The sequence below is a fragment of the Miniopterus schreibersii genome, assembly GCF_964146895.1.
Source record: "Miniopterus schreibersii genome assembly, chromosome: 1".
In the NCBI taxonomy this organism is placed as follows: Eukaryota; Metazoa; Chordata; class Mammalia; order Chiroptera; family Miniopteridae; genus Miniopterus; species Miniopterus schreibersii.
In genome coordinates, this window is record NC_138101.1 from 105,899,597 (window position 1) to 105,923,876 (window position 24,280).

Genomic DNA, 24,280 nt, shown 5'->3' on the forward strand with positions numbered 1-24,280 from the left:
TAGGTCAGAACTGAGTGCTCAAGAATTGAGGATTCTGTGGGATTGCACCATGTGGGGCCTTCATTTTGATGAAACTTTAAAATAAAGAGACTGCTTGGCCAGGCGTGGCTCAGCCGTTGAGCATCAACCTAGGATACAGGAGATCGAGGTTCAATTCCTGGTCAAGGTACATGCCCAGCTTGTGGGCTCGATCCCCAGTCGGGGGTGTGCAGGAGGCAGACGATCAATGACGACTCTCTCATCATTGATGTTTCTCTCTCTCTCCCTTTACCTGCCTCTCTCTGAATCAATAAAGATATATATATTTTTAAATAATAATAAATAAAAATAAAAAAGAGACCAACTGAAAAACAAAAATGAATTTATTAAGCTTGCCAAGCAATAGAGACCTGCATTAAGTTGGAAATACAGTATTTCCCAAATAACCCTCAGTCAGTCTTCTGTGTTACACTGAGTAGGCACAGAAGATTCTGATTGGCCCGTAGAACAAATATGAACAGCTTCAACATTCTATAAGGCTGGTTTATCCTGGCCTCCTGGTCTCTGATGTGATTTATTAAATTGAGATATAATACATATGCCATAATACTCACCCTTGCAAAGTCTCCAATTCAGCGTTTTTTTCACTATATTCATGAAGTTGTGTGACCATCACCACTAATTCCATATCATTTTTCTTATTCCAAAAAGAAACTCTGTGCCCATTAGCAGTCACTCCCCATTCTTCCATATAATATGTGGTCTGGCTTCTTTCACTTAGCATAGTGTTTTCAAGGCTCACCCATGTTACAGCATGTATTAGTGCTTCATTTTTTTTTTAAGGCTGAATAATATTCCATTGTGGATATTACACATTTTGTTTATCCATTCATCAGGTGATGAACATTTAAATTATTTCTACTTTTTTGGCTATTATAACACTGTTATAAGCATTTATGAGCAAGTTTTTGTGTGGACATATGTTTTAATTCTCTTATTTATATACCAAAGAGTAGAATTTCTAGGTCATATGGTAACTCTATATTTAAACTTTTTCCAAGGCAGCAATGTCATTTTACATTTCCACAGCAATGCTTTTTGCAGACACTAAAGTATATCATGCTTCCTTAAAAAGACACTCAGAAGCCTCCAAAATTAGGCAAACAGATAATTCATGAGAACTTCCACTAGAGATAACTATTCCATCTTCATACATACTCTGGCAGCTATAATTCTCACAGTGGGAATAGCACAAATAGAAAAGGTTAAAAGTTATCTCTGACCTACCAGAAATCACATATGACCCCATTTCTGTTCTGAAAACCCAACAAACTTAATTTAAATTTATTGACTAGAGTTGTCACAGATAATCTTATAGTCTGTGATTTCCTCTTGGTCAACCAAGAGGAAGTCTGGGCTACTGCAAATACTACTTGCTGCACCTATGTAAATACTCCAGGGAAAATATAAAAAGCCACCTGACCCTCTACAATAGGTCCAAATGAATTCTGGGACATGTTTTGATTGCTTGGGTTTTAATAATCTAGGTCCTTGGCTTCCAAGCCTATCAAGAGACTAATGGTCATTTTGATTCTGATAATTTCATCTGTTACAATTGACCGATATAGCCTGTCCAGAATATCAAGTACTAGTAGGGCCCTACTTAGTAGGGCAGCCATTGTCACAACAGATGTCCCAATAACATCTTACAACAGAAGAAGAAAAGATTAAACTTGGTTCAATTATAGACTACATTCAATTATAGAAGTGGATGCTCTTCTTAATCAGCAAAGTGATCTGAGTCAGCAAAATGTTGGCAATGATGAAAATCTGGATATAATGGATGAATGTCCTGAGGCTTAACTTTGTCTGTACTTGACCAAAAAGGACTGAGGAAGAACAGCTCCTGATCTCTGCAACTGATTTGATGCTCACAGATAGACCTCAGTATTTTTATAAACTGGCCTGATGCTCATAGGCCACTTTGTTCTCTAGTTCTTTTCCTATAGAACACCAACCTCACACAAGGTTATTTTGAGAACATGATAAAATAAAACAAAATAAAGCCACTTTCATAGAAACAGAAGTAGAATGAATGTGGGGAGGGGAGATAAGGAGTTATTGTTTAATGGATATAGAGTTTCAGTGTTACATGATGCAAAGAGCTATAAGGATGGATGGTAGTGATGATTGCATAACATTATGAATATACTTAATGCCACTGAACTGCACACTTAAAATGGTTAAGATGTTAAATTTTATGTGTATTTTACCAAAATTTAAAAAATGTAAAAAAACAAAACCACTTCATAGTTTTTTCTAAGCACAGGTAAATGCAAGGTCATGGAGCTACCCACTAAATGCCCAACCATAGAATTATCCCCATTTTTTGACAGCATCCAATCTAGAGCTAACCCTCCCCTAAACTTCTCAACCAAATTCTAAATCCTATAATAAGTTTTTTCTAACATCCTCTCATTGAGATATCCTACAGTTCCCTGTGGTGTATGTTCTTCCTCACTGCAATGAATCATAAACCCCACTTATTTAACTACAGGTGTGTTCTTCATAGTCTTTGGCTGAAGGGCATTGACAATATATATAAATTATATTTCTAATTTAAAGAGAAATTCAAGTTATTTATTCTTTTCTTCATTTTATAAAATAAGCGTTCTTGTAACTACACCCAAATTAGAAAGAGAACTTTATCTCCACATGTCCTATTTCAATGGTAACCCACTCCCTCCCCACAAAAGTACCTATTCTCCAGACTTTTTTTTTTCATTCTCACCTGAGGATTTTTTTCCATTTATTTATTTAATTTTTTTTAGAGAGAGGGGAGGGGAGGGGAAGGGAGGGGAGAGAGAGAGAAACATCGATGTGAGAGAGACACATCAATTGGTTGCCTCCAACACCCGTCCCCCAGGTACATGTCCTTGACTGGGATTTGAACCCCTGACCCTTCAGTGCGTGGCCGACATTCTAACCACTGAGTCAAACTGGCCAGGGCTCTATAGACCCTTATAGTAATAATTTCCTTGTTGTTTGTAGATTTATCACCAAATGTGTACTGTTCATTTCCTAAAATTTAATATATCTTTTAAGTCTCTTTATTTTTATTGATTTTAGAGAGAGGAAGAGAGAGAGAGGAGAGGGGAGGAGAAACATTGGTTGGTTGCCTCCTGCACACATTCCTACTGGGGACTGAACCTGCAACCTGGGTATGTGCCTTGACAGGGAAATGAACCGGTGTACGGGATGACCACCAGCTAAGCCACACCAACCAGGATTTAAGTCTCTTTTAATCTACAAGTTTTCCCTCCACCTCTTTCTTTTCCTTATAGTTATTCTGTTGAAGAACCCAAGCCTTTAGACTGGAGTTTCCCAAAGTCTGAATTTTAATGACTGCACACTTATGTTTCCGCTCAGCATGCTTCTTCATTCTCTGAATTTATTGAGAATTGGCAGCTGGATCCAGAGGCTTGGTTGGACTTTGGTTCAGCCTCTTGCAATACAGTCGGTAGTGTTGGGTTCTTTCATCAGGAACCACATGTCTGGCTTTCTCTGTTTTTATATTAGCAGTTGTTGGGCGCAATGCCCAGATTCATTAATTTATTGGTGGCTACAAAATAGTGACATTTTAATTCTATTGTTTGTTTTTAATTTATTAATTGGAATACTTTTATTACAAGATACTTTTTATCTACTATTAATTATCTATAGGTATAGTTCATGTAGAAATGTAGAATAAATGCTTGATTTTTGCCTTGGTTTTTCACTTTACAAGATAATAGATTGGTAACCAACTGATATTTTATGAACTCATGGATTCAAACATATTTGATGGGTTTGAATCAATGGAAATATTTTTATGACACTCAAATTATTCTATCTTTGGCCAGTGGAGCCTTTTCCATAGGCTCCTGAATGACTTAATCCACTCATGGTCATCTTGTGGCATCTTTACTCTGTGGTATGTGCAACTATTTCAGGCTCATCTTCTACATTTCTTACCCCATATCTGCAGCCAGTGTTTCTCCAAGAAGCCCTGGATGGTAATATACACATTAGGAATTCTCATTGCTATGAGTTGGTCACTCTTTCTAACACTTAGAAATACATATATACATAATATATATATATATATATATATATATATATAACATATATACCTTTAACTTAACCTTTTCTATATTACATCTGTATCTCCTTTTCTCCAAACCAAAAATCCTGGTTCTCAAGGATACAGGGGATTATGAATTAGAATATTCTCATTATTAATTACTCATTTGTTTTATCCCATATTACCCTATAGTCTCAAAATAGAAATATTAATTTTATCATTACCAATATGATTACTGAGAAGTTACATAAATTGTGCATATGCTATCCCATTCCCCTCTCACTTTTTTTAGAAAAAAGGTTGACAAACGTTCTCATTTTTTAGTGTTTTAATTAAACTGTATAATTCAGTGGTTTTTAGTATATTGAAGAAGTTATATATGCTGTATACCTGAAACTAATACAAAATAATATTGAATGTAAACAGTAATCGAAAAATAAAATAAGTTGTACAATCCATTATCTAATTCCAGAATATTTCCATCACCCCTAAAAGAAACTCTGTACCTTCCATTACCCCATCCCCTGTCCCCTGACAACCACAAATGTACTTTCTGTCTCTATGGATTTGCCTGTTCTGGACATTTCATATAACTGGAATCATATAATATGTGGCCTTTTGTGTCTGGTTTCTTTCACTTAGCATGATGTTCTCAGGCTCATCTGTGTTACAGCATATGAAACAAGTTATTTTTTTAAGTAAAAAAAAAAAATCAAATTTTTATTATTTTTTTTAAATAAAAAAATAAATAATGATTGGGCATCAAATTTCTTATCCCTTATACAATAAAGAAGCCTGCTCCAGCTAACTTTGTGTGTTTCCTGCAGGGCCTGAAAGCCTTGGTGAGTATGAGCTATCTACCCCTGCCAGAAAGCACCGTGCATGAAGGGCACCTGCTGGCCACTGCACACTGCTTCTGGAGGACAGCTTGGCTGGGGCTCATGTCCCAAGATGCATCTCTCCTTAATCTCTCAAACCAGACTAGCTCCTGGCTATGTGGGTCCAGCCTCTGCCAATACTTGGTACCACTCTCTGCCATCCCAGATGAACAGGGGCTTTCAGCGTTGAAATCTGGGCCACAGTCTGCTTATGCAGCCCCACAATCAAAGGCCTTGTTCTCCATCTGTGACTAGCCTTGAGTTCTAACGGCTGCAGGGCCTGAGCCAGATATGACTAGTGAGGAACAGATGACAACTTTTGAGCTGAGATTCTCTCTCTCTACACTGACCAGAGCCTACCCTACTGGACCCAAGTGAGACCATCTTCAAGGAAGGCTATGCACAGATGTCCCCAAGACCCAGTAACATTTCTCCCCACCCCCTACTCCCAGGCTCTGGACCTCATCCTCCCATATGCATCTGCCTGGTCACAATAAGTAGGATAATGTTTTTATGACTCAGCAATTTGGGAGGCTCCCGAAGGCAGGGGCTGTGTTTTCTCATTTTATACCCCCCAGGGCCTGGTCCAGAGAATGCTGTTAATCAATGAGTGTTCCATTAGAGAGAGTGGAAGACAGTGTGCCCAACCAGACTGTGAGCTGCCGGAGAGCAGTGGCTTCCGTCCTTCCTTCCCCTCCCACAGTAAAACTAGACACAAGATTGGGAACAGGATGAGAATGTAAATGAGTAATGGCTTCAAAAATCTCCACCTGGATAATATCTTTATTAGCTCAGGAAGATGTTTCCTACACATGTCTGGATACGTGGGTATGAATTTTGTCTATCACATTTAATAAGCTGTTCTTAAGCACTTAGATATAATAAATGCAAACAAGCAAGTACAATGCAGGCTAAAATGAAAAGTTCCTTGCATACAAAAATTTTAAAAAGACATCTTGATACAGGGCATAGAGAAATAGATGGTGATTGAATTACCACCCCCTCACTCCCAACCTGATCCTGGTACCTAAATATAGGACTGTCTCAGCTCTCTGTTCTTATAAGACACAAGTCCCCAGCTCCTCCTGGACAGGAACAGAGGCCTCGTAAGGCCAGGAGGAGCACTGTTCCTATCTGCAGAAAGGAAGGCAATCCCCCCCAGGCACAGTGTCCCAGACCCACGTGATCAGACTCCTCAGCCTCGTTCAAGTGGGGAGACCACCTCTGTGCCTGCTGCTTCCCTTCACTTTTGATGGCTCCCAATTGTCAGTGAGATCAGACAGGCCTGGTGTGGCTTGTTCTAAATGTTTCTCAAGCCTGTCAGCCCTCAAAGAAAGCCAGCTAACTGCTGGTCCTGGGAGCTTCCAGAGTTCCTCAGAGGTTTCCAGAGGACTGAGAACCTCCTAACCCTACTAGACCTCCTAGCTCAAGCACTATATCAGAAGGCTCCATCAGTTCCTGAGTGGCCCCTATAGTGTCCACTGTCAGTAAACAGAAGGGAAAGTCCAGGGTGGGGTGCAGACATGATCTTTCAGGCTTGCCTGCAGCAGACAGCAAAATATCAGCCAGTGCAATATATGTGGGTTTCAAGCCAAAGCTTAGAAGTCACTGGGTCAGCCTCCTGCCCTGTCTGGGCAGCTGGGCCAGGGAGACAGATATGGGTCTTACTTCAGTCCATGTACTTGACCAGGGCTGGTGGGAGGGACATGGTATGGGAGGTAGGGGGATCTCATTGTGGCACTGGGCTTGGCTGAACTTCCTCCATCCCCACTACCACCAGAGACACAAGTCTGAGTGGCTTTTACAGGTACATGGCTCTGCAGGGGTCTCAGCCCCCTAAAAGCGAACCTGTACCTGGAAGTGCTCACAGCGGGCATACTTCATGGTCAGCCCATAGATGGGGGTCATGTCCACCTTCACACCTGGTAGCATGCTGAATTCTACCTGCTGCAGCAGGATGGCCAGGAAGAGAAAGACCTCAAAGCGGGCAATGGTCTCACCGATGCACTTCCGCTTGCCCAGGCCAAAAAGAATCACCTGCTCACTCAGTGCCTTGTTGATAGTGCCATTGGGGGTGAGAAACCGTTCTGGCCGGAACTCAGATGGGTCATCCCACAGTTTCCTGTAATCAGAGAGAGGCAGCTAAAGTGGCAGCTTGGAGGCTCAGAAGCATCTAGTGGGTTGCACCCTAGCCCAAAAGAGTAGAGGATAGGCAGGTAGTCAGGGACAGCAGGGTCTGAAACTTGGAAGAAGGTGAAGTTTCTGCTGCCCCATCTCAACTTACTGGTCGTGGTTGATCTGCCACTGGTTCACAAAGACACAACGCCCCTTGGGAATGTAAAAGCCACTCAGATTTGTGTCTCTGGTGGTACTGGGGAGGGAAGAAGCTCAGTCAAGCTCAAGGCCACAATATCACCCTACCTCCCATACCATGTCCCTGTCACCAGCCCTGATCAGGTGCATGAACTGAAGTAAGGCCCAGTATCAGACAACAGTAGATCCATGGGGCCTCACCTGTGGGGGACAGTGAAGGGGACAAAGGAGGAGTGTCGGAAGGTCTCCAGGATGAAGGCCTCCATATAGGGCAGCTGGGATCTGTCAGAGAGCCGGGGCCGCCGTGCCCTCCCAATCACTGTGTCTGCAGGGCACAAAGGACCAGACAGATGAAGGGGCCTCCCAGACCTTGGCCGGGTCCCCTGCCTTGAGCGCTTTGAAGGAGGCCACCACCTACCAAGCTCCTCCTGGATTTTTTTCTGCACACTGGGGCTCGTCACCAGGTACAAGAGGCTCCAAGAGATGGCTGTTGTGACTGTGTCAAATCCTAGCCAGGAAAGAACAGAGGGAGAAGTTAGGCAGTTGGTGTCCAGGGCAGTTGGGCACAATAAAGGCAAACGGGTAGCTCATACCAGCTCCAAAGAGGTCCATGACGACATTAACGATCTTCTCGTCTGACAACTGGATATTGGCGTTCTCATCCAACTTCTTGTCCTGACAGTGCTCAATCAGGCTGTCTGTGATGTCCCGGATGTGGCCCTGAGTAGAGAAGGCCCACAGGTGAGCAAGATCCCAAACCCAGACCTACCTCTCCATCCAGACCTGGCCCCTTACCATCCAAAGTATCTTTGTTCAAGAGGTGACACCCCCACTCCCACCCCACCCAAAGCTGTCATCCCAGCTTCTCTCTGCCTGTCCAAGGCTCTCTCCTGCCCCAACTCAAGGGACATCTGACAAACAGAGTCAGAAGACTAATTTTTTAAATTCTTCCTAACTGGCCTAGGTTACAGCATGGACTGGCTATTCGTTAAATACTGCTGTCTGACAGAAGGATAAAAGGGCTGGTCAAGAAAAAGTTCTATTTCCCTGCCATGGCTGGAGTCCCATCTATTACTGACTTCAAAATCCAAGGGTGAAGGCCCCTAAGAGTCTGCCAAACCCAGTGCTGCTCCAGTTATCACTGACCTCCTGACCCCTGACCCTGCCAGCTCCTCACCACCCACCTGCCTCTCCCCAGCCTGTACCTTCTCAAACATTTTATAGTGTTCCTTAACCTTCTTTTGCATGAAGGTGTAGAACTTCTTATTCAGGTCCTTGAAGATACTCAGGGCAGGGTTGGGTAGGTAACGGAGGATAGGGAAGAAGTCAGTCAGATTTCCAGAAGCAGCCATCTCTCCGAACTCATTATTCAGGTCGACTATACTAAGTAGCTCTTGGTCATCATGATCATAGCGCTGACCAAAGCACATGGCACAGATGACGTTGGCCACTGATACCACTACATACCTGTAGGGGTCAAAGTGTCCAACCCCTGCCATCAGCTCCTGGAACTTGCTGATGAGGACCTCAGCCTCCTTGCTCACATGCTCCTCCAAGTAACAGGAAGATGAGGAAGCTGGGTCTGAGGCAATGGAAAAACTCTTCAGGGCATTCTGGGCTAGGCGCCGGCGGGCAGCCCACATAGGTCCAGAGTCTGGGTTGAAGGTCATGCTCTGGCCATCAGTGATCAGGGTGAAGCTGTAGAGGTCAGGCCTGCCCTTGAAATCATCGCCCTGCTGCACCAGAGCCCGCCGGACGGTGTCCAGGCCGCTGAGCACCAGCACAGGTGTGCAGCCAATTCGGATCTCTAGCACGTCCCCATAGCGCTGGCTCAGCCGCGACAGGGCCAGGTGTGGGCTCTTCCTCAAGGTCAGCATGTGTCCAATCAGGGGCCAACCCCAGGGCCCTGGTGGACTCTTCAGGCCTTTGGGGACCCGAGGCTGCCAGGCCCTTAACACCCAGAATACCAGGCAGAAGATTGTGGAGACCAGGAGAAGTTCCGTGGCCGAGACGGAGATGGAGAGTCCAAACACAGAAAACATGATCAGCGTAGAGATGGCAAGGTGGCCGCTGAAAGGTGGGCAAGAGGGAAAGATCAAGATATCATGTGGGGGAATAGGAGGAATCAGTGTTCTAAAGTATCAGCATGCTGGACAAGAGGAAACATCCCAAACTGCTCACTGGGCATGAAGGGGAGGAGGAGGTGGGAGAAGCTGTTGAGCTGCCAAGAACTTCAGCATTCTTCATTCAGTCCTGGCCACAGCATATAAGGTAGGCTTCAGTAAGGCTCAGAGAAGGTAAGTAACTTGCCCAAGGTCACGTAACCAGGAAGTACTGGATTCATATGCCCAATCCAAATTGCTTAATTCTAGAACACCCTCTCTTATCTGTACACCAGTCTAAAACAGTGCTTCCCAATGTCACTTAAAATCAATTTTAAATCTACTCACTTAGCATCATCCTAAACAATCATATCTGTGTGAAAGTACAGGTTTGATTTTTTTTACCTAACATGTTAAAATAAACACATAATTGACGTGTATCACCTAAATCTCCTTGAGTTCTACCCACCACACTTACAGAAATGCTGCTATCAGGAAAACTAGGCATCACCCACTCCTTTAGCCTCATTTCACATATGGAGAAATTGACCTTCAGGGGGGCACTGACTTGGCTAAAGTCACCCAGCAGTGATCAGACCTCTTAGCAAAAGTTCCTTGAGAGGCTTTCAGCTCCTGTCATAGCTGCCTCCCTTTGAAGAGTGGTCCCAGAACACTCAGTTCTCTCCTGCTCAACCCCAGGGTCTAGGGTATCCTGCCAGCCCCTGGAACAGGGTGGGAAGGGGACAGGGAATAAGAAGACCACTGCCTAAGCCACTTCGTTCTCAGCCCCAGCTCTCTGAGTTCAACCTACCCACAGTTAAAAATCAGCTGGAGACAAGCTAGATTGAGGTCCCAGTCACAGAAATCTAGGCCAGGGTTTTTGTTGGGCTCAATTCTCAATGAATGAATGAATAATCTGGGTTTCCCCCCCATTCACCAGAGAGCAGAGAATAAATGAAAGGCTCCCAATGGCCAGGGCTGCAAGAAAACTCCAGACTGGCATGAGGTAAATTAGGAATGGATCTGAACCTAACAGAGGCTGAGACAATACTTTCTAGGCTTGCTCTAGAAAGGGTGTGCAAATTCACGGACTACTGTCTCCAAGGCATAAGGCTCTAACTGGGACATCTTCAGGGTGTCCTGGACTGGAGGACAGGAGACCCAGTTTTTCAGGTTCCATGGCATGGCCTTGGACTGGTCATTTTACCTTCCTGGGTTATATTACCTGGGAGAGGGAGTGGGACGTGATCTCTGATTCAGGGTGCCTAGCCAGATCTCAAAGAAGAGAAAACTCAGCTGTGATCTGGGGAAACTCACAGTCTGACTAGTGAGTTTTCCCTACAGGAGAGCCACCCAAGATGGGGAGGTTAGCTACTTGGTTCCTACCTCAAGTACTATAGCTGTCTGTCTAGGGAGGCTTCCTAAAGGAGCCGGATCCCAAAGCACACACACAAAGTCCTGACTCCCTAAGTGAACTGGGAACACTGCTAGGCCTTGGTATGCCATGGTGTCCCCTTGCACACATTGGGTGCCCCCTCCATTCATGCTGACCACCCTCATCACACAACCTGAGGAGAGGCTGTATATGCGCCCAGCTTCCGTCAACTGTGTCCTTATTCTAAACAACCAAGTGATAGGGAAGCCCAAGGCATTCAGGGTCAGTGGGGGATAAAGCTGGAGCCTGGGTCCTGGAGTCCTGAAAGGGGTCCATCTGCATGTAGAGTTCTGGTACTAGCTGCAGGACATTGGGCAAGTCCTGCCCGTCCCTTGGCCTCAGTTGCCCCTTTAGGGAGCTGGACTGCTTGGCCACTCCTAGCCTTCTTTTTGAGGTGCTAGACCAGTGAATACCTGGGAATGCCTGGAGGCATCAATATTTTCCTATCAATATTGGGAGGAAGGGGGCAAGCCAGAAGTCCCGGCACTCACCTGTGGCTGTGAGGAGGTGCTGAACTGAGCTGGGAAAAGGTGGTCTCTGGAGTCAGGACCCCAAAGAAGATCGGAGAAGGCTCCAAGGAACTGTCACCTTTAGGGTGAGGGTGAAGGCACAACCAACTTTATAGGCAGCTTGCGTGCGTGGCCACGCCCCTTGGCTCAGGGATGCGACTAAGGGAGGGGCGGCGTGAGGGAGGGGCGGCGTGAGGGGGGGCATGGTGGCTCAAGGGTGGGTGGGAAGTAGGGGAGCGGATGCACCGGGCCGGGTAAGAACCCACTGTGGGGACGCCTCATCCAAGTTCCGGCACATACAAGTGAGAGCGCTGGGCATACCTGGGACCCCCAGTTCCAAGGTCCTTCTTGGACAGCGCAGAGCCCAGGTGAAGCGGGTTTGGGGAGAAGTCACAAGGACAGCCTGAAAAGAGGGTATGGAGGGGAGCCTCCTACCCCGGGCACAGGGACGCCTCACCCTCATTTTTGCACCCACTGAACGTGCAAGTGCCTCCCCCTCAGTACTAGCGGACGGAGGCCAAGCAGGCGGGGCGGGGCTGCCGGGCGGTGACCTCCTTTCTCCGGGTTACTGAGTCCCAGCTCGCGTGAGAAGCGCGGCGACCCCTGCCCCGAGGTCACGGGGCCGGAAGGCCAGCGGCGCCGTAGGGCTGCCCCTTCCCCCGCCCAGAGTTTCCAGAGCCCCCGGAGCTCCCAGCGCCCCCAGAGCTCCGGCAACTAGCAAAAAAGTGCGTGCTCCCTACCGGGAGCAGAATAGAGAATGTGCATTCAAGCAGAGCGCTCACTAGCGGTTCGGGGCCGCCTCCAGGGGGTACCTCCAGCCGGGACCCACCAGCCCTCTGAGTTCCCTCTTGGTCCACGGGGTTGCTAGCTCTTTGGCAGGGCAGACAATAGGGCGGCGAGGGGGACTGCGCGGCTAGCTCCCGGTGGGTGAGGAAAAGGTTAGAGGGGAGCCCTCGGGCCGGGCAGGGGAGGGGGTCAAGGGCCTGAGGAGGGGCGCCCGGCACGGACGCCTCCCCAGGCTCGCGTGCTAGAGTCTGGAACCTCCCTCCAGGGGGCAGACGTCACGTGGCCCACCCCCGCTCCACTTGGCTTCGGGTGAGGTGCCCGGTAGTTGCGTGAGAAGGCCGGGGAGTCCCGCACAGTCACCCCGCCGCCCAACGGCCTGGCCCTGGTGGGGTCCCGGCACAGTCACGCGAGGGGGAAAGGGGAGTCGGGGACTGGACTCGTAAAGGGCTAGTCTCTAGCACAGCGAGGGGGTGGGGGGAGAGGAGGAGCGGAGCCCGGCGGGTGTGCTATGGGCTGTGGGGGTGGGGCGGTGCAAAGGGCCCAGGTTTGCGTGCGGAGCTGGGCATTTGTCTGCGAACGGGCGCCTGCGTGTGTCGGTATTTTTGGTCCACGCCTGTGACAAGACACGCAGCCCCAGCGCCGCCCCGCTGGCCTGGCTGGCTGCTTCCGCGCTGTCTCCAGCCTCTGCCGAGTCCTCCCCGTGTGGGCTATCCAGGCAGAAAAAAAACGTATTTGCTCGTCTAGCTCAACCTATCCCCAACTAACCACAGCACCCGCCCCCCAAGCCGTGCTCCCCAACCCATCGAGTGGCTCCACCATCCCTGAGCTGGCCCAGGTCAGAAAACAGCCTCATCCTGACCCCTGACCTACCCCCGCTCAGCCGGAGGCCACCTCATGCATTGCACAAACATTTATCAACCACCTACTTTGAGCCCAGGCACTGTTCTGGATGCTAGCGATTGATATGCAAGTGAACAAACCGACAACCTGCTCACATGGCACTTACATTCTAATTTAGTATGCGTCGGGGAAGACAAAAAATGTCAGAGAATGACAGGTACCACAAACAAAAACAAAGCAGAAAAGGAGTAGGGATCACGTGAGGAAAGGCTGCAATTCAAATTAGGGTGGTCAGGAAAGTCCTCACACAGAAAATGACACTGAGCAGAGGTAGGAATGTGGAATCAAGACTCAAGGTGCACAGATATCTGGAAGAAGAATGCACCTTGCAAGATATTAATAACTGGTAAAGGAGTTAAAAACCCAGCTGTATTATGTCCTGGCTGGTGTGGCTCAGAGGTTAGAGTGTTGGCCACACACCAAAGGGTCAGGGGTTCAATTCCCAGTCAGGGACATGTACCTGGGTTGCAGGTTTGATCCCTGGCCCCAGTCGGGGCACCTGTGGGTGGCAACCAATATGTCTCTCACATTGATGTCTCTTTCTAAAAAAGAATTAGTGGAAAAAATATCCTCAGGTAAGGATTAACAACAAAAAATCCAGCTGTATTATAGATGGGGCACATGACCAGGGTGATGTTGGGCCCAAAGTACTCAACTAATGGTGGAATGTAAGCAACAACAGATAGGAGACAAGAGAGCAGCTATTGCTGAGCTTCCAGTTCGCCCAGCATTGTTCCATTCATCCCATCTTCTATGTCTCTGGCTCAGGCCACAGAGCATCATGATGCCCAAAAGAGGTCTGTCCTTCAATCCCAGTTGGAGCTAGAGTCACAGAAGGAGAAAGAACCTGTGTGGAAGTTGTGGCAAGGAAGTGGGGAGCAAGGAACTCCCAGATCCCTCATTCTGCTCTGCAGCCCAGTCTGTCCTTCGGCTCCCCAGAGGCTCCACCAATGCCCAGACTTTAGAGTATCATGGCAACCTGCTCATCAGGACTGGAAGACCATCTGCTAAAGCTCCTGACCAGAGATCCAGAAGACCCCTTTGTTTCACAGAAGAGGCATTGTTTTGCTCACATTCTCTAAGGGACTCTTGACCCCAAAGAAATTCATAATGAATTAAGCCAATTCCTTTCTCACTTCTCAGCCGGAGAGACTGATACCAAAAAGAAAGGATCCAAGGACACATGGCAAATCAAAGCAGAGTCTAGAACTCTAGACTCTTGCTTCCAGGCCAGGGCTATTCCCACCATGATTTATTATCCCAGAGTACCAGCAAAGCCCCAGAAGGCCAAAGGGGGACAGCCTCGGTCCCTGGGTCAGGGCTCCCATCTCCCCATACTCCTGAACAAGAGCCTGGTACAGTGAGGGTTAAGGGAAGCGTTGCACTTCTCACCAAGTCCTGTCTCCACAGAACAGCTCCCCAGATGAAGGGGGTGCTCAGGAGCAACTGGCAAAGAAAGAGGGAGACAGACAGGAGGTTAGAGAACATTGGCTAGGAGCCAAACAGACAATGCTGGGTCAAAGTTTGCATGCCTTTGCGTGAGAAGCTCTTTGGCTGATTCCCTAACAATCAATACCAGGAACAGGCAGGGAACAGTGAGGAGCAGAGAGGACTCTGGGCTGGAAGGATAGAGACCACTGAGGGTCTTGGCCCAGCAGAGTGATCCAGCTTAGAATCTTCAGCCAGCACTGTTGAGGGCTATGTGGCATGGGGATGGGGAGAGAGCAAAACCCACAACAAACCTCTGCTGCATGGTGGAGGCAGGACCCACACCCCAAACACAGCCTATGCTGAATCTGGAAATGCTACAGGAGCTGTGAGAAGTTGTGGTGGGGGCAGGTAAAGGGACTCTGGGAGAGTGGGGGAATGAAGAAAAGATATGGAGTATGAAGAGTACAGGAAGGACATTTCTGGCAACAGTACAGGACATAACAAGAACAAAGCCTGGGACTGGAAGGTTGGAGTGAAGGTGTTTGAGAAGAGTACAGTTTGCACTCAAACTGTATGTGTAGAACTGGGACTTGCTTCCCAATGTGTCTTCACCCCACCTAGCTACTCTCCATCCCACTAGACATCTGGACCCCAAGTGCCTTCCCCCTCCTACCTATGCCCAGAGAGCCAAAGAGATTTGGTTTCAGGGCAGGATTCAGGGCTCAGCGGGGCAGTCCCCTACCCCACCCCCAGCTCCCTGGCTCTTGGCTGCTGTAGTTAGGGTGACAATAATTTCCCAGGATAGACTTGGTCTAAGCCTGTTGTCCTGGTGTAAATGTTAAAAGTGCCCTCTTTCATTCTCAAGAGTCCTGTTTTGAACAATAAACTATATGATCATGCCAGTAATAGTGGCATGTGTGCCCATGAGTGATCTTGTGTGCCCAGCACCCATTCTCTCTTCTTCTGGCAATATCACTTCTGTTCTTTACCCCACCCCTACTCTTAGCCAATAGATTTGGAGAAGCTGACTACACCCAAGCTACTACCAAGGTGGCACATGACCCAGGCCAGGCCAGTGAGAACCCAACAAGGGTTTTCCTGAAGTTGTCGAAAAAGAGAGGTTCTCTTTCTGCCAGGGTAGTTAAGCTAATTTGAAAATAAGTCTGGGCCTATCAGTGACCATTTTTTAAGAAAGCCTATTTTAAAATGATGCCCATTCAGGGGAGAGCAAAATGGGGAGGTGAAGAAAGGGAAAGAATTGATGACATTGAGCATCTAATTCCAGTTATTCTGAAACCAATGAAGCTCACCCTAAGAGCATATATGTTCTGTGATTCAATATCACCACCATCAAATCAGGGTCTCTGAGGAGCCTACTTTGTTAGCCAAATGCTCCTGGATGTGCTTTCCCAGTCTCTGCCAAGACCTATCAGGGCACAGCCTGGCTGTCCCACCAACCAGTAACGGGCCACTCAACCAACTTAGGGACCCTATCCCAACTGCTCCACCACTTGTAGACTCCTAATAGCCATCTCTCCACCTTGATTTTTCCTTCTTTCATCCTTTACTTCAATTTTGTCCATGTATCCTCCATATTCCTTTCCAGAGCTATGTGCTTTGTGGGGAGGTTGACTTCAAGCCCCCAGACTTAGGCAGCGGGTCCTGGTTGGTCTGAACCAGTCATTGTGGCTTCAGTTGCCTTGTTAGTGTTTGGTTTAAACTTGGATTTGTGACATGATTCTGACCAATGATATGTAGGAGAAATCTGGTGGGATAGCTTTTAGGAAAGGTTTCCTCACTCTTCAAAAGGATACATGGCCAGAGATGCACTCTTGTCCCTCTGGCCCTTGTCATGTCTGGATGTGATGGCCAAAACTGCAGTAGCCATAAGGGAGCCAACCTAGGAGAAAGGCTGACCTTCCAGAAATTTGCAAAGAACCAGTTTATTTTATTCAGTGTCCTCGCAAGAAACAGGACCCATTCAAACTGGTCATTGAGGAGAGTTTAATAAGTGGACTATTTACAAAAGTGTGGGCAGGGTATAGAGAAACCAAGACAGAATAGTGGTACCATTGGACTAGAACAGAGAGGAGCCCTCACTGTCTTGGGCTTGAAGGGCCAAGAGGAAGAAAATGTTCCTGAACTCAGAGAGAGAGACTGTAAGGAGAGAAGAGCTGCCTGGCAGGAGCTGTGGCCTACCATGGTGACTTTGCAGGGATGGTCTGGAGAAAAAATACCCCTTTCTCGCTCTATTCCCTCACTTCCATCTCATGCCAATGCCTTCCACAGACTGAACCCAACAAGAAGCCAAAGGATGGGGGAGCCCCTTGACACAGTTTGCAGAGGTCAGCCTCTCAGTGCTCAGAGCAGGGCAGAGAAGTAGGGGGAGTAGATCTGTAGGTCAAAGAGGATTTTCAGTACAACCTGGATCTGCACTTACCTCATCTGTCTGTCTGCCTGCTGGTTGTAAGTCTCCTCTATGAAAGCAAGGCCTGTCTTACTCACTGCTGTAAGTTTCCTCCTAGAACAGTAGAAATGAAACCAAAGCAATATCGCACTGTGTTGTTAGTGCCATGAGAGAGCTATGCCTAAAGGAGGGGGATCCGGACCAGAGTAGGGGTAAGAACCTCTGGAGGAGATGGCCTGGAGCTTAGTTTTGGAGGATCCACTTTAATAGAGAGATGGGAATGCTTTGCCATTAATGCATCATTGTACTGCAATGTGAATTAACATTTCTAACTTGAACTGCTTTCCCCCCATATTCTGACTCTGAGGAAAATTACTTAATATCTCCAGGCTCCATAAAATGAGGCTAATAGTAGTACTTACCTCATAGGGTTGCTATGAAGTTAAAACAGAGATGCCCAATGTAGGTGCTCAATAAATTTTAGCTATTAGAATTATCACTTGCAATTTCCATAAAACTAATACAGGAAATCCCCAAAGCAGGGTCTTTGCAAAGCTTCTGTGCAGGTTAGCATTCTTACTTATGAACAGCAATTGATTGAACAGCTTTTTTCTGAGTGCAAGCTGTGTGTCATCCCTGTGCTAGAGACTAGAGATATGAAGAAAAGCAGAAGCTGCCTTGACCTTCAGGGAGCTCACAGTCCAAAGGAAGACAGTATGATGGGTGCTGCTGAGGAGGACAGTGCGCAGCCTGTAGGAACTCAGAGAAGGGGTTTGAACCCAGTCAGTGTGGTGACAGCTGAGCAGGGTATAAAATGAGCAAGAGTTGACCAGTGTGGCCTGGTTGGAGCATCATCCCCTGAAAGGTTTCTGGTTTGATTACTGATCAGGGTACACACTTAGGTTGTGGGTTGGGGTGCCTATGGGAGGCAACCAATTGATGTTTCTCTCTCAAGTCGATGTTTTTCTCTTTCCCTGCCCTTGTCTCTAAATCAATAAGCATGTCTTCAGGTGAGGATTTAAAAAAATGGTTGAAATGGTTAATTTTGTTTTATATTTTATATTTTACCATGATAAAAAAGTGAAAAAATATCTTAGAACTGTGTAACACAAATAGTGCACCTTAATGTAAACTATAGACCTTAGTTAGTAATAATGTATCAATATTTATTCACCAGTTGTGACAAATGTATCACACTAATGCAAGATGTTAATAATAGGGGAAACTGTGATGGGGAAGGAGGTATATGGAAGCTCTCTGGAGTTTCCATTCAATTTTCCTATAAACCTAAAAATGCTATAAAAATAAAATCTATTAATTTTTAAAATCTATGCCAAAAATGTAACATAGCATGATTTCATTTATATAAAGAACAAAAACTAATATAAACTATTAGAAGTTGAGGTCATGGTTACCCTTGAGGAGGGAGCATGAGGGGGTCTCTAGGGTACTATAATGTTCTGTCTCTTGATCTGAGGCTGGTAACATGGCTTTGTTAAGACTGTCCAAATTCATCGAGCTGTGCACATATCTGCATTTTTCTGTATGTATCTTACAATTTAATAAACAGGTTTTAAAATTTTATCTTTGTTGTTGAAAGTATTACAGATGTCCTTCCTTCCCCCCTCCATTGATCCCTTCCACCCTACATCCACCCCACCCCTAGACCTTCGCCATATTATTGTCTGTGTCCCTGGGTTATGCATATAAGTTCTCTGATTAATCTCTCCCCACTCACTCCCCCACCCCCACCTGTCTGTCTGTTCCATGCTTCTATGTCTCTGGATCTATTTTGTTCATCAGTTTAATAAAAAGTTTTAAGAAAATATTTAAAATAATAAGTCAAGTAGTCTCTCACATAGAAGTCCAAATAATTTATGTAACTGCTCTGTGCTCAAGAGAGGGGAGCAGAACTAACTCCCCACTCCTTAGGTGTGGGCTGCACAAGGTGACTTCTTTCCAAAGATCACAGTATGGAAAGGGGGAAAAGGAGTCATCTTACCGTGGAGAAGGCTGATAAATACGACTTCAGTCATCTGATCAAGGCCAACATCAATCACCCTAAGTCAAGTTGATAGTGTGTGCTCTGAATATGATGTGATGAAAATGACACTTTGCTTCTGTGGTCTTCCTACCATTAACCCATGTTTCTTACCATGAGAAAATATTGGACAAATTCCAACAGTGGGACATCCTAAAAATACCTGACCAGTACTCCTGAAAACTGTTAAGGTCATCAAAAGCAAAGGTAGTCTGAGAAGCATCGAAACCTAGGGGGCCTAAAGGGGCATGATAACTTAATGTAATGTGGTATCCTCTTGATGGGATCCTCAAACATAAAAGGACATTGGATAAAATCTAAGGAAATCTGAATAAAGTATGACTTTAGTTCATTAAAATAAGAGAGAGTCTGAAGTGGAGGAGAGGGAGAGGAAGAAAGGAGGAGAGGACCAGCCAGGCATGGCTCAGCGGTTGAGCATTGACCTAGGATCCACGGGATCGCAGTTCAATTCCTGGTCAGGGCACATGCCTGGGTTGCAGGCTCGATCCCCCGTTGGGGCTGTGCAGGAGGCAGCCGATCAGTGACTCTCTCATCACTGATATTTCTATCTCTCTCTCTCTCCCTTCCTCTCTCTGAAATCAATAAAAATATATTTAAAAAAAGAAAGAAAGAAAGGAGGAGAGGAAGAAAGGAAGAAAGAAGAAAGGAAGAGAAAGTCAACTTTTAAAGTTTTTATTTTTCAATTACCATTAACATACAATATTATATTAGTTTCAGGTGTATAATACAATGATTAGACATTATGTAACTTAAGAGGTAATCACCCCAATAAGTCTAGAACCCACCTGAACCATAACAGTTATTACAATATTATTGACTATATTCCCTATGCTGTATGTTACATCTCCATGACTGTTTTTATAACTGGCAATTTGTATATCTTTATTTTTAAAATTTTTATTGAATTTATTGGGGTGACATGGGTTAATAAAATTATATAGGTTTCAGGTGTACAATTGGCAATTTGTGTATCTTAACCCCTTCCTATTTTTCACCCTTCCCCCTCCCATCTGACAACCATCAATTTATTCTCTATCTCTGAGTTTGTTTCCATTTTGTATGTTCATTTATTTTGGTTTTTCTTAAATTCCACATATAAGTGAAATATATGGTATTTATCTTTCTCAGTCTGACTTATTTCACTTAGCATAATACCATTTAGGTTCATCCATGTTGAAAATGGCAAGATTTCATTCTTTTGTATGGCTGACTAATACTCCATTGTGCATATATAGCACCTCTTCTCTCTCTCTCTCTCTCTTAATCCTCATCTAAGGATATTTTTTTCCATGCATATCTTTAGAGAGAGTGGAAGGGAGGGAGGAAAGGAAGTGGGGAGAGAGAGAGAGAGAGAGAGAGAGAGAGAGAGAGAGAGAGAGAGAAACATTGATGTGAGAGACAGATTGACTGGTTGCCTCCTGCACATACCCTGACCAGGACCAAAGAGCGAACCTGCAACACAAGTGCGTGCCCTTGATTGGGAGTTGAATCTGCAACCCTTTGGTGCTCGGGCAGACACTCTAACCACTGAGCCTCACCAGCCAGGGCTATGCCACATCTTCTTTACCCAATCTCTATCCATGGACACTTAGCAACTTGGTTGCTTTTATATCTTGGCTATTGTAAATAATGTTGCAATGAACATAGGGGTGCATATGCCGTTTTGAATTAGTGTTTTGGATTTCTTCAGATAAATACCCAGAAGTGGAATTGCTGGGTCATATGGTAGTTATATTTTTAACTTTTTTAGGAATATGCATACACACAGGTATGAAGCTATATTTCATTTTGGTTTTGTTTTGCATTTCCCTGATGATTAGTGACACTGAGCATCTTTTCATATACCATCTGTATGTCCTCATTGGAGAATTGTCCATTCAGGTCCTCTGCCTCTTTTTAAATCGGATTATTTGGTTGTTTTGCTGTTAAGTTGTACAAGTTCCTTATGTATTTTGGATATTAACCCCTTAGATGTATCATTGGTGAATATCTTCTCCCATTTAGTAGGTTGTCTTTTCATCATCTAAAGTCTCCTTTGCTCTAGTTTGATTTATTTGCTTATTTTTCTTTTTTTCCCCTTGCCTAAGGAGACGTATTTTAAAAATATTACTAAGAGCAATGTTAAAGCAGTTTTCTATAAAACTTAGCCTAACTTCAAACCTTGACTTTTGTTATTGAATGAGCTAAACCCAGTGGAGGCACAGACAGAAAGCAGCTTTCCTCTGCCTCATCTATGATCTTCAGACACGCTCTGCACACTGTCAGGTTCCCCACCTTGCCCCTTGACACTGGCATGGGTTGAGCCCACAGCTTTCTAATTTCCAGGAAATAAAAACTCAGTCCAGTCTAAATCAAAATTTCCTTTTACCTAAGTTACGGTTTGTCCTCAGCCTCCTCTCAGATCTGATACTGTGGGAAGGGAAGAGGCATGTTCTCTTTCTGCACTACTTTTACCCCTGCCCTGCTGGCCTCTCCACCAGGGAAGGGAAAGGGAGGGTGCTGGAAAAGGAGCCAACCTCTTTTTATTTGGCTGATGCTATTTATCTTCTCTGGGCTAAAGTTGCCCTCATGTGTAGTGGATGTTTCAGCGCTGGCTTTTCATAGAGTGCCAACAGTGTCCTCCACACTGCACAGTCCCTAAAGTAGCTGCTGGACTCTAGCTGACCTCTTGCCTGCCCCCAGTTCATTCCCACAGAAACTGCCCTACAGCTTGTCACTGCTGGCGTCCCCTTCCCTCTGCAATGAAGTCCCGTTCATGCAGCTGAAGTCCAGTTCCCTTCAGCATCCCACCCAGCCCTAAGGAGATTCACATCCTGGTAAGCTACCCAGCTCCAGCCATGCGGGCTGCCCTCTGCTACCTTCACCTTCACATGCTGGGCTGTTCAGTCTCTGTGTCCACATATTTTCCCTAGATCCAGGGATATGTGTCAAGCAGGAGCAGAGTGTAGCGTCCAGAGCACAATCTTCTAAAGGTTGCAGTCCCAACTCTAACGTTCTGCTAACACAGCTTCTTTGTGCAGCCATTACCTTGTTTAATACGATAACAGTATTAATTTCTACCCCATAGGATTATTGAGACTATTTTTCATTAATACATGTAAAGCTCTTAGAATAGCACGGGGCCTATAAGCATCCAGTGTTATAAAGTGTGGGCTCAATACGCACATGCCACAGTCTCCCTCACCAGCACCCTACCACCTGGACTCGAGGCTGGGGAGACCCCTTCCGGCAGGCATTCCACTCTTAAAGTCTGAGTCTCCTGGGACTCCCTTCACTTGGCTTTGTGAGATGGGGAGTTTCCTCCTTCCTTCCCCAGGGGGAGGAGAGAACTGCTGTGGGACTCCTTACCAAACAGCAGCTCCCTTTCATACAATGAACGTCCACACACCTTCACAGAGGTTCACAGAGAGCTGGCCTTTGTCATGTCTACTCTCTCTCTCTTCTCTATATAGACATACAGCTAGATGTACATTTTAAAATAGAACCCTTAAAAACCAAGTTTCAGAAATCATGGCACTTTATCTTCAAACACCACAGCATTAATCTCCTAAGAAGATCTCCTAAAATATTCTCCCACATTACCACTATGTTCACACTGAAGAACATTAATTCCATAATTTGTCATTTCCAGTCCTTGTTCATGTGGGTTAAATTGTCCCAAAAATGTCTTTTGTAGCTTAAAAAATATCTTTTTAATTCCAGGTCCAATTGAGGCTCACATACTGCATTTGGTTATGTCTCTTTAGTCTCTTTGCTTAGAAAAGGTCTTTGCCTTTTAAAAAATAATAATAATAACATTGACCATTTTGAAGAGTGTGAGCCAGTTGCCATGTGGAACAGCCCACAGCATGGATTTTCTTCATTCACTTTTACCATCTCTTATCAGGAGGGAGGAGGGTGAGGAGACTCTCTTTAGAATGCAGGATCCTCATCATCTCTTGGTTTCAGATTAAGGACTTGGGCTAAAACTTAGAGGTGGCTGGAACACTCTTATCCTTGTTTGTTTTTGCAGGTTGTTGGAAGGGTAATACAGAACACCCTTCTGAAAAGGAGCAGTGAGCCTCCTGTCTGGCCTGGACTCCGTACCCAGGCAGAGTCCTTAACCATGGGCACAGTGGAGAGAAGGCTGGACTAGTTCAGGGGCCTCTCACTCCCAGCACCCTGCCTTGCCCTTGAGAGAATAATCTCCCCCGACCTTGGACCCTGAAAGGAGCTGGACGTTCCTCCCCAGGGATACCACCTATCCCTGAGGAGCTGCTCCTGGGCCTGAGTAGTAGGTGGAGCCAAGGGATCATGACCCAAGACCAAGGGCTAATCCTTCCAACTTTACTCAGTGACTTTGCTATCATGTGACCAGGACAACTGGGTCAACACAGTTGTTTATAAAAGGCACCCTCACCTGGAGCCAGAAGCTCTGTTCCAGCTCCCACAACCCTGCTGATCTCAAGCACCTGCCTCTACAGGTACCTTTCTTGGGCCCATTTCCCAGTCTCTGGGACTCCCCACCCCCAACTCCCCTCAACACACACAACCATATATCTTGGGAACAGTGGAAATGGAGGGATGAGGGAAACCTCAGTTAGACATAGAAGGCCTGAGTTCTAGTCCTTACTGCCTAGCTCCAGACCTCAGATTCTCCATTTTTAAATAAGCAGCTTGGACTAGGCCATCTCTAAGGACCATGAGTGTGATTGGAGTGAAGAGATGGGGAGTGTTCCCCCCTGGCACGAGGGTAGCCCTGACTGTGGCTGCAGACCAACCCCAGCCTCCAAGACTGGGGTGGGGGCATCTTTGAAGGAGGTGACCTTCTTGATTTTGATAAAGACTATTCTGGGAGAGGGGAATTACAAGCCATTTGCATCAATCCTGGAACCTTCTCTTCTCAGTGTTGCTGGATGGGAACAGCTCTTTATTCCCTGGGTATGAGGCGATATTAGAAGGAAGCCAGCTGTCAAAGTGGGGCCCCTTTGACACAATGCTCAGCATACACCCTGTGCTGGGGGCTCACAGGGGGTGCTTCCCCACTTTGAAGTCTTCACTTGCCTCTACTCCAGCCTCAGAATTGGAAACTGAGGTGATGGGAAGAGGGGAAGGCCATGGCTGGGAGTTCAGACACTTAAGTTGGGAATTACAAGGCTTCTTTCCAGCCCTTAGATTCTGTGATGCATTAAGGGTGAGCTCCAGGCATGCAGAAGCCACGGTGCACATAATTTAGTCTTTCTGGTGTCCAGCTGAGAGCCAAGCACAGGACATGTGCCAATATTTGTTGACTAAGTGAGTGAATAAAGGAAGGTAGGAAGAGCTCCATCTTGATCCTGTCTGGTTCTTCTTTCTTCTTCCCTGCAGTTGGTAGAG

At 46.0% G+C, this 24,280-nt stretch overlaps 1 protein-coding gene across 1 annotated transcript; it reads right to left on the reverse strand.

Annotated features, from left to right (window-relative positions):
* Positions 1 to 5,750: 5,750 nt before the first annotated feature.
* CYP1A1 (cytochrome P450 family 1 subfamily A member 1) lies at positions 5,751 to 11,418 on the reverse strand. The gene is made up of 7 exons (XM_081129552.1): positions 11,322 to 11,418; positions 8,499 to 9,363; positions 7,887 to 8,013; positions 7,712 to 7,801; positions 7,495 to 7,618; positions 7,265 to 7,351; positions 5,751 to 7,102 (listed from the first exon to the last, which is right to left on the reverse strand). The coding sequence occupies exons 2-7, from the start codon at positions 9,333 to 9,335 to the stop codon at positions 6,817 to 6,819; spliced, it is 1,551 nt and encodes a 516-aa protein (XP_080985678.1). The 5' UTR covers positions 9,336 to 9,363; positions 11,322 to 11,418; the 3' UTR covers positions 5,751 to 6,816.
* Between the last annotated feature and the right edge of the window lie 12,862 nt (positions 11,419 to 24,280).

What these genes read in the sequence shown, in the direction of transcription:
- CYP1A1 (XM_081129552.1), bottom strand. Translation starts at nt 9,335, where the DNA reads ATGTTTTCTGTGTTTGGACTCTCCATCTCCGTCTCGGCCACGGAACTT. An exon ending in AAAAATCCAGGAGGAGCTTG is followed by an intron (nt 7,619 to 7,711) that starts GTAGGTGGTGGC and finishes TGTGCCCTGCAG; the next exon opens with ACACAGTGATTGGGAGGGCA. An exon ending in TGGCAGATCAACCACGACCA is followed by an intron (nt 7,103 to 7,264) that starts GTAAGTTGAGAT and finishes CTCTGATTACAG; the next exon opens with GAAACTGTGGGATGACCCAT.